Here is a 15,251-nt window from a genome sequence, read left to right as displayed (position 1 = left end):
ATTATAAATTGAAATATATTATTTTATTTAAATTATGGTGTCATATAACTAACTAATATTATAAATATTCATGGTTTAAAATAAATTTTTCTTTAAAATTTTTAAAACATGAATTTATTAAAATTATGTTAATTTATAAAAAATAAATGGTAACATATTTTATTTTAAACTTTGTAGTAAAGAAATATAAAATCTATAACGAATTCAATTTTAAAATGTTTTTCTTTAAATAACCAACACTCTTTAGATTGAATAATTATTTTAACAATAAATGATAATAAGAAGGAATAAAAAACTAATACATAAAAAATTTAATACAAAAAATAGTATTAATATATTTACTATTGGTAACAATGTTTAAATTTATAATGATCTTGTATATTTTATAGCTTGTACTATAATTGATTTTAAATGTCTGTTTTTAAGTTAGTGTTCTTTCTTAAATCCAGATTATTAATAAATTGAAATTTCTTTCTATTATTTATTATTTTATTTTACACTCATTCGAATAAATAGTAGGTGAAATTAAACTCTTCATGTATTTCATTTCTCATTTCGGTTTTTGTGAATACTACATAATTTGAAATATTTTGTTAAATCTAAGAATAAAAACATTTTACATTATTAGCACTAATTATAACAAATTTTAAATACTTGGATATATTAATCTGCCGAAGAAAAATTTACAACACCATTCCATCACTGTCATTAACATTTACTGTTTTTTCAAAATATATTTAATCCTTTTTATGAAGTATCAATTTAATTATAATTATTACTATTCATAGTTGTTCAATTGTTATTATTCAATTGTTTGCGTAATTTAGCTACTTCCTTAACAATTATTTAAGAAATAAATTGTTGTAGAATTTATTTTTAAACTTTGAGATGATTCAACTTGACTTCAAACAAATAAAGTGCTAAAAAGTTTAATGTACACTTCTATAAAAATATTTTTTCACTTTATGAACAAATTTTTAATAACGTGAATTTGGGGTACAGGTAATCTTTTAATTTTAAAAACGGAATATATGTATATTTTACAATAACGTGAGAGATTTTTATAAAAATTGTATGTACTAATTTTTTTTTTTTAATCATAGTTGGTTTCAATCTAATTTTATTAATCAAGCATTTTATATTTTTTTAGTTTCTCGCAATAAAAAACCAATAAATTTTTAAGATTAATCTTACTAATTGCTAACTATAAATTCAATATTAATATTTATTTTATTTTCTTTTCTGATATATTTTTCGTACTTCATGAAAAATAATACATATTCATAAATTTATAAAAACAAGAAATTAGAAATTAAGAAGCAATCGGCTAAGTGATTTTTACAATTACTTTTACAATTTAAGTGTGTATTTTAAAAACTATCAAAATTTTATTATAATGTTATTGATTCTATAACATCAATTCTAATGTTATTAATTCCAATAAAATTATTTGTAATCACGAAAAAATTTCTAGATATGTTTAATTAGCTTTAAAATAGAGAATAAAGATTTCCAAAATTATTTTTGATTATTGTTTATTATTAAAAATTAAGTAGTTTCGACATTTATATGAAATTATGATCATATCTTCTTAAAAAATTAACGAACATTACAAATTATAACCCTTACATGTAAGCTCGAGCCATTAATAAGTACTAGTATAACTACCGGCCATAGAAAGTTCTAAATCAATGAATGAACGTGATACTTTCAAACTCATCGTTTTATGTATTTGCGCAGTCGCTACAAGCGGATGTATGGGAGGTTTAGTTTGCATGATAAACGGATCTCCTTGGCTTGCATCTTCATTGAAAAATAAATGAGGGTAAGAGGGCTAATCGAAGGGCAGCTGTAGTGACACTCACATTCGTTTCAACATCAGTATCGTGCCATCGGCTCGACACGTGTCGTAACACATGGGCTTCTTTCGGCAGCTTGTCCCGGCCTCTATATCTCCCTCCCGACGTTATCTTATCCGTCGGAGACCTTTTGACCCCATGTGATGATCATAGCTTCGCTGCCAGTCAACGATTGTCGGCGTATGAACGCACCCACGCACGCAACTGAGGAAGCGGACGTTTAAAGTCAATCGCCGGCAAAAAGGGGAATGCCGCGAACTCAATCGACTTTGCCAAAATGTCGAACCTGACGTTACTCCTACTGGCGCTCATTGGGTGGGCAACTGGAGGTAAGATCTCAGCCAGTCGACACCGCGTTCTAATGATCGGCTGATTTACGCTGCTACTACTGCTGCTGCAAAATAAAACTTTATATTCTCATTACTAAAATGTTTTCTTAAATCTAATAATGCTGGACGTATTATTGTAAATTCTCACTAAATGTAGATCTTGTATTCTGGTCATAAATTCATTAGAAATATGTTTAAAATCTATAACGAAGATACATTAATTGACAGATTATTATAACAAAATTATAACAGATTATTAAACAAAACTGCATAATGCTTGTTTCATTACGAATTTATTAATATATGGGATATATTATATGTTGATTATACTACATATTTTAAATTATTGGCACACCTATTAAAAAAAAAATCTTTCACCTATTCATTATTAATTGATTATAGTGAAGTTAAATTTACATATAATGTATGTATTCTCTTTTTACAAATCTCTCTTTATATCTTTATTTTATGAGAATTCGTGTACAACTTTTATCAAATATATTGATACTGTTCATTTTTATTCTAATAAATTGTTAAAAGTCTTAAATGCTTAAATGGATACAACGTTGAATTTTTCGACAATTTAAAATCAATTTGAAATTATAAGAAAAGAATTTTTCTTAGTTTAAATACATACAGTAATTATTTATATAAAAATTATATTAATAAACAAAACATTTAAAGATTTTTGAATCTGTAATATATATTTTTCAAGATAATTATTATATAATTACTTTCATTTGTATAATATAAAATTACAAATAATAATGTTGTCAAATGGTGGTTTTAAATAATTCTTAAAAAAGTGCCTTATTGTATTTATTAAAATAAAACACATATATAATTTTATTTAATATATATAACCTATTAATATTATAATTATTCGACACATAAAATGGACAGAATGATTCTATAAGTTTATGATGAAATTGTATTATCTGCTAGGAAATTTTTTCTATCTATCTCAAATTGACGATGAAGACAACATATATAAAAAAAAATTCTATTTTTGTTAATCACTAGCTTCATAGATCTGTATTTCACAATAGTTTTATCTTATATTAAGTAGTGTAAATATTTTATCTATTTTACAAAGTTTTTAATATAATTTTGCTTTTATAATATTATTATTCGTCTAATTTTTATAAAATACATTCTATATTGTATATCATTATCGATACAATTACTTAATGCAAATTTATTTAAAATTTTAATTATAAGATACATTAACGGAATATATTACATCAAGGTAATCGGGCTGTATATATATTTAGAAAACTAGAATCTATCTATCAAATAATATAAACAATAATTATTGATTCATTTTAGTATGATAAAGTAATAATCTACTGTATTTAATACAGCACAGAAACATTGTCATGATATTTTTTTAATGCTATTTTTCAGCTGAAATATAGCATAATACTAAAAAATTTAAATAAATTTATTAGAAAATTTAAATGAATAAAATACTATTATAAATTAAATATAAAAAATATTAAACGAGTTTTATAATATTGAATTTATTTTAATTGCATTATAGAAATTGTCAAGGATCCAACTCTATGCGGACGCGTAAAATGTCATGGTATGTATTATAAACACAAAGTATATTAGTTCGCTTTTATATTAAGGATTTCATAGCTAACTTATTTTCATTTAACTGATATTATTCTTCAACTGAAAAATAATATAAACTTTTCATTTACTTAATGTTAATCATTGTCTTCGAAACCAATATAAATTATTCGAGTTATAATTCATTTTAGCTGTTCTTTATGTTTGAAACATTATTCTTTGTAATTTGTAAAGAGTAATATTAAAATATAAAATGAATATATTTGAAAATCAATATGCTTGGTGAATGAAAATTATGAAACAAATTATTTATAACTAAACTTATAATGCAGTATAAATATTCAATAATAATAATTTAATATCTGTATAAAATAATAAATATTTATAAAAACGAGAACCATAATAATTATATAATTCTAATATCTGATAATTCATTGTTTTATGATTTCATAAATAATGATTAATGATTAAAACATAAAGAACAGTAGAACTAAAATGAATTATAAAATGACTATTTTTATATTTGTTTTAAAGGAGCACATTCGCATTTTAAAAAATACAATTGCATAAAATATATTTACTTACTAATCCATGAACATTTTTTTAGTATTCTCTAATGATAATATATAAATCAAATTACAATTTTACAAATTTGTATAAATGAAAATGTATAATTTCGTGAATGTTTTTTTTTAAATACAAAATTTTATATATAAATATATAAATATAAAATTTTTATACAACTTTATTATAAATATTTTCTGATAACTCAATTAATAATCTAATTTGTTATTCTAATATATTTCTACTTATTTTGAAAGAAAGTAGTAACAATGAAAATTAATACATTTATATTTGTGGATTATTTTGAAGGAAAAAATTATATTTAAATTTCATAATACTACTATATTTGTACCAATAAATACTTTCAATTTTCTATGCTGAACATAGTAAATAGTATAATATATAATAATTATTTGTTATAATTTAATTTATGTGTACATATTTTTATTATATATATTTAAATAATAAGAAAACTAATTTATAGATGATAAATACATAATTATAAGCTGAATATCCTAACATTATAGTAATAATTAAATAAAAAATAAGCAGCTTTTATGAGATACTTGATAAATATTAAAATATATCAATCCTAATATAAATAATTATGTGATAAATTATGTTTTCAAACAAATACCGATTACACATCGTAGTAAATAAACTATAAATTTTCTGCCAATAGTTTCAGCGGATCGAAAGTTTAAGTATTCAGAGAAGATTTATTACCAATACCGTTACCGCATAGACGTGAGCACTAATTTAGGCAAGAGACCTGGATTTCAAAATGAGTCGGAGCTCCATATCAACGCAGATGTGACACTACGTTTCTCCAGTCCATGCGAGGGTTCACTGCGACTGGATAACGTGAGCGTGAGTCATGACAGAGCGAGCTATCAGTCAGAATTTCCGGACCGCGCAGGCTCCGAGTTCAAGGATGCACTAGAGCGGTATCCTTTGCGCTTTGCTTTCGATGATGGTGAGATCCGGGAGCTTTGCCCTGCCTCTGGTGATGAGGTCTGGGCACTTAATTTAAGACGCGGTCTTCTCTCGATGCTTCAGAATACGATGTTACGTTTCGACGTTGATCATCGCCACGACGAACTCGACATTAACGGTTGGTCTACCCGATACCTTATATTCCAGTATTTTCAGGCGTTATACTTTATTTCAATGATCTTATTTCTATTAACAATATAAAACTGTCCGTTATTAAGCTATAATAAATTATTTAAACAATAGATTTTATACAAACAAGATTTCCTAATTAATTGTTCATTTGAGAATAATATTTTAGAATGTAGTTATTATATATACTAGAAGAAATAAAATATTAAATATTTCTATTTTTATTCTATTTCATATACATTGATTGTTCAATTTAAAATTATTGCTCTGAATAAAATTAAATAGAACAACTGCATTCGGAAAAATGTGAAAAATAAGGTCAAAAATAACAATGAATCATATTTATTGATACAGATATACATAATTTTTGTTAATACAAATACACATTTATAATGAAAATAGGAATTTGCGAAACACATTATCGATTGCACGAAGCACGCCATACGAGTCTCATTGTGCGCAAAAGTAAGAACTTGGCAAGTTGCCGTCACAGCACAAAACACCTCTCACTCATTCAGTCTCAAACATATAGAAGTCCCTTGTCACGGACTCATGCCTTTCAACAACCGCTCCTTATCTCCAATAGTGAGTGTGAAATCACCATTGATCACAATGTGTATGAACGGATTCAGTGTCGTGACGATCATCGTCTCAGGCCACTATCTAATGGTAACAACGCGGGTGCGAGAACTGAGGTACTAACACAAACTTTCATACTTTATAAGGATGTAGGATTTTAATTATAGATATACAACTATTGAAATATATAAAATTTAAACTATGCGATAAACAATGTTTCCTAATGTTAAATATACACGTATTTTGTAATTTAACTACCGAGTTAAATAATTTCCTTTTAATTTCAATGTTTTAGCAGAGTATTGTATTTCTTATAAGTATAATGAAAAACTAATCTTCATATATATATATATATATATATATATATATATATATGCATATAAAAAATTAATGTACCTATATTAGGTATAAATATTAAGAAAGAAAATTATTACGACTCCCTTTCATTTTCATGTAATTAAATGCTATTAACTTAACAAAGCGAAGATTATATTTAATGGTTATATTTTATTATTAAAAATTAAATTTTAATATTTATAAGTCATTTGAAAAGAATAGTTATTTTTAATTTACATTTAAAATCAAATTATTTTTAACTTATACGGTTTTATGTACGTATTTCATATGTTATTATTATCTTTCCACAATGATACTCCATACATTTTTAATTATTTAAAATAAAAAGAGTCCAATATCTAAAACTAAAAATTCAGAATTTAAAAACATGAATGAGAATTATAAAAATAATATATAAAATAAATTTGATCCAAAACAAACTTATTTCCCCATAAAGGTTCAACTAAGATAATGAAGAATGAATAACATTAGATGTCATCGTTACATTATCAAAAGACTGAAGATACGATGAACAATACTAAGAACTTATCTCTTAAAAATACAAATCATTTATGTTAGCAAAATGAATTTGAATAAAAATAACATAATAATTTATTGTTTAGAAATTTCTTATAATTATTAATAAATAATTGTTTAGTAAATATCTATATTAACTAAAATAAAATATAACTATCTATCTTAGTATGTTTAGATTATATATTGTAACTAAACACAATAAAATTCTTAACGATTATTGGTATTAAAAATTCTATAATACTCTAAATATTTGAAAAATGTATTTGTAATAATAAATGAATTAACTGAAATAAAATTAAAGTAATTGAGTGTACTTAACTCACAATTGGTTGAATTCAACTAATAGATTTCTTAGTTACTTCCACTCACAATTTATGTTTATTAAGATAAGTAATTTTTAAATCTAAAAGTAAAATAAGTATTTGATAAATATAGATTTATGATAATACAATAAATAAACTATACAGAATAATTATTATTAAATTTCATTCAATTAAAACAATTATATATAATGCCATTGTTTATAAATTTAAATTGCGTATAAATTGCTTATAAATTTGAATAATTGAAGAACTTCAAAAAATTAAATAAACAGAATTTTTATTTATTAAATATCTATTATCTTGTTAATTTAATCGAATGATTCTATTTTAATTAAATATGCAAGATATTCTTATATTATAGTTTTAAATCTAAACTAATTATTTATCTAGACTAATTATTTAATATATATTAATATTTAATGTAAATTGTATTTAAAGCATCGAAATAAAACTTTTAAATCATTATGTTTCATAGGCAATTTATGCTATAATGTTAAAAAGTTTAAAGTTTCAAATAAAGTAATGAAAACTATAAATAAATAAATGCCAATTTGATTATAATAAATGAAAATTTTTTATTCTTACTTCCAACTAATTTACAAACAATTTAACATTATATAGTTATTTTCCAAATAAAACTTTTAATAATTAAATATCTTATTTTATTTCTACATTTAGTTCTTAAAAAATAAAAATATTTTTTATTATAATTTATAAGAAAACTAATTGATATTTTATATATTAATGAATTCGTCATATTATGAACTTTATAGTTACAAGCAAAACTTTAAACATATAAAATAGTATGTTGCAAACTTAAAAAAAAATATATATAGTAGGATATAATGTTTAATTATATAATAGAATGTAACATGTATATACAATATTTATAGATAGTCTCAAGTTTAGAATTGGTCGGTGAACTTAACGATAATCCACACACGAAAGTTAACGAAGAAAAACCGGAAGCAGAGGAAAGCTTCGTACATACGAAGAGGAAAAATCTACTGTATGATCATGCCAAGTCACCGCGTACCATCTATGGAGAACTTCGAACTTCTAGAGATTTACTTAAGACTATGTGTATTCTGGATATGCCTCAAGAGTTACGTGAGAACTTTTCTGAAATCTTTACAAAATTCATCCACTCCGCACGAATGCTGGATTATCAAGGATTGTCGCAATTATATAATCGGGCTCAAGGTATCTGCAAAACTGGCAGGTCAGTCATAATTCTGATTTTTCAAATTTTATTTTATAGCTATTAAACAATTCATCTGCCTTGTTTTGATAAATGAAAAATAGTTTTAAAAGAAATAATACACATTAAATATTAAATTTGTTTTTATTTTTTATTTTTATGTAAATGTAAATGGAAATTAAATAATTAATATATATATAATATTTTTTCCAATAGATTATATTGGAATTATAAAAGTTTTTCCAAGTTTTGATATATAATACTCTATAACATGCAATTTAATAAAAAACAACATTTTTATGCTTGTAATTTTCGAATTAAATTTAATAAATTCATAAATTATTGTACATTAATATTTAAAATGACTATTATACATTTGTATATAATAATTGTGCTATCGTGTAAATAAAAAATCTTTTTATTTATTTTAAAATATTATATTTTTTTATGAAATGCTTTTTGCGTCATTGTTTATCATTTACCATTTATTTATATAATCTAAATTTATAATTAAAAATTAAAATACTATGTATTATTAATACATCTACAGTTGATTAAATTTTTATTACAACATAACAATATTTTCATTTACGAAGTTACATTAATTTTTATTCGTGCTTTTATGTATATATTGGTAAAAAAATCGATTTATTTGAACATTATTCATGAAAAATTTATAATTTATATACAAAAAATATTTCAATTAAATTATAGGAAGCATATAATTAACGCATTACCGTTTATTGGAAGTAATGCCGCTGTTAACGTAATGAAAGATCTGATTATAAAGGGGTATGTGGATAAAGATAAAGTGAGCTTTTGGGTAACTGCCTTCACTTTAATACCACGACCAGATCAACATACCATAAATGCTCTTGCACCACTTCTTGACTTCCAAAGTAATATCCTAGAAGCACAGTTCATCCTTAGTTATTCATCGGTCATACATACATATTGCATTACTCATGGGACTGACTGTACTAATCTTGAATCAATAAAGAAATTTATGAAGTTTGTTGAGGAGAATGTAGTAAAAGGGTGCATACCACGTGCTTCTGCTCGGTCTAATAAAAAAGAGGTGAGAGATGATGATTTTCTGATCCTGGATAGTAATTATTTTATAAATATAAATTTATATTAATATGATAAACAAGCTACACAGAATAATATTGAATTTAATTTAATTTAAAACATTACATACTTGCCTATAAATTCATATAACTGAAAAAATGAATATAATTAAATAAAGAAAATTTTTATTAATAAACTTATGATAAATATCTATTATATTATATTAATATAATTGAATTATTCAAATAAAATTCAATGTACTTACGGATTATGTTCTTATATTATTATTTCATATTTAAATTTATAATCTAATTATTGGATATGCACTAATATAGTCGCTTCATTTGTAGATCATATAGATATTTTTAAATTATTAAATATCTTGGAATCGTTTTTTTATTAAAAGTAGAAGATATTTCCGGCAATACGTAATTTATTATTATTTATATAGTGATAATTTATGTAATAAACAACATTGTAAATAAATACTTAAAATTTAATTATAGAAGTCAATTCAATCAATTTTGATCGCGATCTAACTCTTGAATAGATATAATTTCGATTTTTTATATATTTTGTATTTCTTAATATATTTTGTAGCTTAATTTTAAATTAAATTATTTTATCAAATATTCAGACACTGGAGGCCTTGAAAGCTATAGGAAATGCAGGTTTAGAAACAAAAACTCTTTTGGATGAATTGAAAACATGTATAAATGATGAGAGCGGATTTATAGACATGGAAGTGAAAATTGCAGCTATCGAAGCTCATCGAAGATTCCCTTCTTGCGAGAAATCTAGAAATCAATTTTTCTTAAATAATTATAGAAACTTCACCATCGATACTGAAATACGTATTGCTTCTTATTTGCAAGTTATGCGATGCCCTGATTATAATGTTGTCAAAATTATACGTCGTACTCTCGAGGAAGAAGAAGTTAACCAAGGTAATATCATTTTTAATAATACTAAAATTTAATTCTAATTATATAATAAAAAAATTCACAATCCGTTATATAAAAAACTTAAATGTCTAAAAATTATAAAATATTATATCAATTTTTCCTTTTCTTAAACTAATTTTATAGTCATATTAATTTATTAAAATAATTCTGATGTTATTTTAATTCATACAAATTCAACATAGGTAAAAAAACATATTTTTAATGTTTATATTAACAGTGGGTTCGTTCGTTTGGAGTCATCTAAAAAATATGTTGTCGTCGTCGTCACCTACTCGTATTGAAATTCAGAGTCTACTCACCGATCGTGATCTTGGTAACAAATTTAACGGGGATCTTCGAAAATTTTCCCGCAACTATGAAAATTCCTTCTTTTCCGAAGAATACAATATCGGAGCCAACTACCAAACAAACTTGATCTTCTCTCCAAAATCGTATATACCACGAACGGTTTCATTCAATTTAACTTTTGATCTATTTGGCGAATCGGTCAATTTTTTTGAAGTCAACATGCGAGCCGAAGGTCTTGAGTTTTATGCGGAAAATTTATTTGGTCCTAGTGGACCCTTTAGCAGCGTTAAGGTAGCTGATCATTTTCGACAATTTTTACGTCATTTTCGTTCTGTTAACGACCAAGATAGTGAAAAAGAATATTGGAACAATATAAAAAAGTTACCTAATGTGATAGACAATGACTTTAATAATCCACGTATCAGTCTTAGTTATAAAATCTTTGGAAATGAAATTAAGTTCACTATGTTAAATAGCGATCAGGATATACGCACGACTTTAGCTAGTCTAAGTCCGTGGGAGAAGGTAAAACAGATATTGTCTGGTAAAGAAATAGTACACTATGAAAATACTGCAATGTTTTTGGATTCATCATATGTTGTACCATCAACTACGGGTTTACCAGTGAAATTAGATGTATCTGGATCAGCTGCTTGTAATATCAAATTGTCTGGAATATTAAATAGTCAGAAACTTATAAGTAATGGAGAACTTGAAATCAATGGAAACATTATGCCAAGGTAAATTGTGTAAATTTAATATCTTATATAAATCATATATATTCTACTAATTCATGAAATTTCGATTTTAACCTTTTTTTGCGAAAATTTTGTATATTGTATATGATATATATATATATATATATATATATATATATATATATATAATTATTATACTATAATTATATACAATCGACGTTGTATATTCTTATATGTAGCACGATAAAATAATCTACTATAATTTATATAGGATTTTCACATTAATTTTATCATTTAGTATTTTTATAAAGTAGAAAATGATGTATCATATTATATATACATTTTCGTTTAATTTACATTCTTTATACTATCTTATGTTTATAGGAAGTATATCTTATAATTAATCGTGTTGTTTCATTTGTCCGTGATTTACAAAATTCGATTGCGAACTAAACATCAAATTTAAAACAGATTTAAACTATTAATTTTATTTTGTCCAAAAATCTGACAATACTTAATTAATTATTAAGGTGCTGCCTAAATTTATAAGTTTTCAATAAACAGTTTAATATATATTATATTGTTTTAACAATAATCGGAAATAAATTATTTCGAACCGGAAAACATCATTTAAAAAATTTTAATTAATTAATATTGTTTTTGAGAAAGTACTTTTTGTATTTTTCTAAAATATATGCTATTATTAATATAATTATCAATATTTTAAGTAAAATTTAATATAGTTATACTCTTATTTTAAAATCTTTGATGAAATATCCTTATATACAATAATAATCTAAGTAACACAATATCATTTTAATTTAAAAAATACTATAATTTATAATTTATGCAAACAAGCGTAATTTTGTAATTAATTATTCTAATTCTTTATGAACAATTATAATTTAAAATTTTTATTATAGTACACTAATATATAAAGTTATAAAATTTATTTATTATAATAAATATAATTATAATGTAATTATAATATATATGTACGTGTATATATATATATATGTATACTCACATATATATATATATATATATATATATTACAGTGTGAGCATTGATATAACTGGGACAATGACTGTGGATGCATTTTACAAAAGCTCTGGAATAAAACTGAAAAGTAGTATATATTCAATAGGCGCCGTAGAAGCTGATCTTAAAATCAAAGGTCTCAAATTAGCAAAATTAAGTTGGAAAATACCAAGCCATAAGATGGAAGTCTTCTCATTAACGACAGACATCCTTCTTGTGACGACGAATGGTGCCGAATATAAAGAACAGCCCATTGTCAACTTCATAAATACAGATACTTCAACAACTATTATTAAAAATACAACATGTAGTTGGTCTGCCTTGGATAGACTCATTGGTTTGAAGCTGTGCGCAGATTATCAATTTCCTAATGTTACGAAAAATCTTAATACGTCATACTTTTTACTTAATGGACCAACTATATTTAAATTATCGCTGATTAAAGCTGATCCAACAGCTGATAGCTATTTACTAGAGTATAAATGGAAACGGACTGCAGTAAGATAATTTATTATTTATAAATAGTTTATAATATAAATAGAGTTGACAAAACTTACCACAATAAGAATTCAAATAAAATATTAAAAAAATTTTAAATATACATAACTGACTGTAAATAATCATTCACATACTTTACGTAATAAAATAATTAATTATAATGAAATTAATTATGAAATAGATTATTCGAAATTAATAAGACAAATAATAAAATTTCTTTAATTATTTATTTATTATTTATATTTCTTTATATTACAATAAATAAACAATAAAATAATAAAATAATAATATATAATATAAAAATATTTCCTATTATTATTCAGATATAATTTTAATATTAAAAATAGTTCATTTATAAATGTAATAATATAAATAAAATATCATAGATGTAAAAAAAAACATAAGTATTTCTTAAACTGCATAATGGTTTTAGAATGAGAGTACAATAAGACTTGCGTTCGATACTCCCGGCTCTCAAATGCAAAGAGAAATAAGCGCAACAGTTTCTTTTGACGCGCTTAATAATAATGTAACATTATTACTTAAGTCGAAGGGTAATTCACTGATTGCTCAAGGTATATATAAATTTTGTTAATATTATTATAAATCCAACGGAAATTATTACAAACGGACAATTTTAGGTACATACAAAAGAACAGACGATGAAACCTTCATAGATATTGGATTAAATAGTAATGGGACAAAACATTTGGATGCTCGCATAGGTTATTCGAGAAAAAAAGCAAAATATGGTTATACTTATTCTCCAAAATTATATTTAGCAATTAATAACGAACGGATAGTTAATCTATCAGGTAAAAATATTTCCATTAAAATTATTATTTCAATGATAATTACGAATATATTACTATATATACCTTTTCAATAAGTTTTTATTTATAATAGTATTATATATGAATATATACATATAATAATTCAATATTTTTACTTCTTTGGTCAATTTTAGGAAGCATAACAAATCAAGATAAAAATAATGCTTCCGAATGTCATATAGGTTTACGATTTGAAACAAAAAACCTGTCGAGTCATATATTCGGATATATATTGAAAGGCAACGATAGTATATCAGGCAATATCAAAATTGAATACAGATTTCATGAAAAGTTCAAGAATGAAGTTTTACAAACTGAATTTTCTGTAATAAATCGATCGACAAAAGCTCTAACGTATAAAGCAGCCGACATGAAACTACATTCGACTGCATATCCACAGCTTAATATCGTAGCAGGTTTACGTTATCAACATGCTCTTGGTCATATAGAATTACATATTGAAGTCAATACGAGTCCCCATCTTCATAATGCGGATAGACATAAACTTACGGCACAGTTTGTTGCAACTTATTCGAAGCCATACTTCCAAACTGATGGTTTGACATTGACATTTTTTATTATATTCATTCATTGAATTTAAATATAATCATTGCTCTAGAAATTAATTATATATATATATATATATATATATATATATTTTTAGTATTATATACAATTGAAAATTAATGTAAATTTTATTTCTAAAAATCAAATATTAGATTCTTATTTGGTTACTTACCCAAAACTTAATGCAATGGATAAGCGAAATTTTTGACAACGATTAAAAGTGACATAAAAGTGTTTTTTGCACAACATTTTTGACTTTTACTATTTTGCTACTTTAAAAATAATATCAATTAGTAATTCTACTAAATTCTACTTTGAAGCGATTAAAACTAAAGTTTAATTTTTCTTTTAAATTAATTAATTATTTGTATTTAAAAGTTTTATATCACATTATTGGCTTCTTAAATCTACTGTCGTGAGTAAATTTATTTTTAGATTAATAATAAAATGAAATGAAATTTTGAATTATAAAGTAATAATTTAATTATAATCATTTTTATAGAATTAAATTACATAATAGGTCACGGATAAGAGAATACAAACTACAGAGAATATAATACTTTTATTTCTTACATAATTAAATGTTACCAAAATAATTGATATGTAATTTATTATGTAACGTATTTAATTTTAGGTGCAACAATCAGTGCTTATGTAGCTATCACAAAACCTGCTCAAGATATTGATATAAAAATTGGTGTTAATTATTATTCAATTGGTTCTGAATCAAAAACGCGCTTCTTGATTCGATACGCACCTGGAAAAGAAATTACTTTGACCATCAACGTTATTATGCCACGTGGTACGCTTTTTGCTATCGAAGGTCGAGCAAACCTCACAATACCGAATTTCAATTCAA

The 15,251-nt window shown here is 23.8% G+C and overlaps 1 protein-coding gene across 1 annotated transcript in view; it reads left to right on the top strand.

The window, feature by feature from the left end:
- Window positions 1-2,042: 2,042 nt before the first annotated feature.
- Window positions 2,043-15,251, top strand: part of Apoltp (Apolipoprotein lipid transfer particle) — a 35,767-nt gene continuing 22,558 nt past the window's right edge. Inside the window, exons 1-13 of the mRNA XM_011503293.1 lie at window positions 2,043-2,188; window positions 3,732-3,776; window positions 5,013-5,444; window positions 5,858-6,150; window positions 8,124-8,452; window positions 9,146-9,509; window positions 10,140-10,449; window positions 10,685-11,495; window positions 12,512-12,992; window positions 13,426-13,567; window positions 13,634-13,807; window positions 13,960-14,382; window positions 15,027-15,251. The exon at window positions 15,027-15,251 is cut by the window's right edge and continues 228 nt beyond it. Of these exons, the coding sequence (XP_011501595.1) occupies window positions 2,137-2,188; window positions 3,732-3,776; window positions 5,013-5,444; window positions 5,858-6,150; window positions 8,124-8,452; window positions 9,146-9,509; window positions 10,140-10,449; window positions 10,685-11,495; window positions 12,512-12,992; window positions 13,426-13,567; window positions 13,634-13,807; window positions 13,960-14,382; window positions 15,027-15,251 (4,081 nt within the window). The 5' untranslated portion in view covers window positions 2,043-2,136. The remainder of the gene's footprint in view (window positions 2,189-3,731; window positions 3,777-5,012; window positions 5,445-5,857; window positions 6,151-8,123; window positions 8,453-9,145; window positions 9,510-10,139; window positions 10,450-10,684; window positions 11,496-12,511; window positions 12,993-13,425; window positions 13,568-13,633; window positions 13,808-13,959; window positions 14,383-15,026) is intronic.

The sequence above is a fragment of the Ceratosolen solmsi genome, unplaced genomic scaffold, assembly GCF_000503995.2.
Source record: "Ceratosolen solmsi marchali unplaced genomic scaffold, CerSol_1.0 scaffold10, whole genome shotgun sequence".
Taxonomy (NCBI): Eukaryota; Metazoa; Arthropoda; class Insecta; order Hymenoptera; family Agaonidae; genus Ceratosolen; species Ceratosolen solmsi.
The sequence above is the reverse complement of the archived record's forward strand: the minus strand, read 5'-3'. Positions and strand labels throughout refer to the sequence as shown.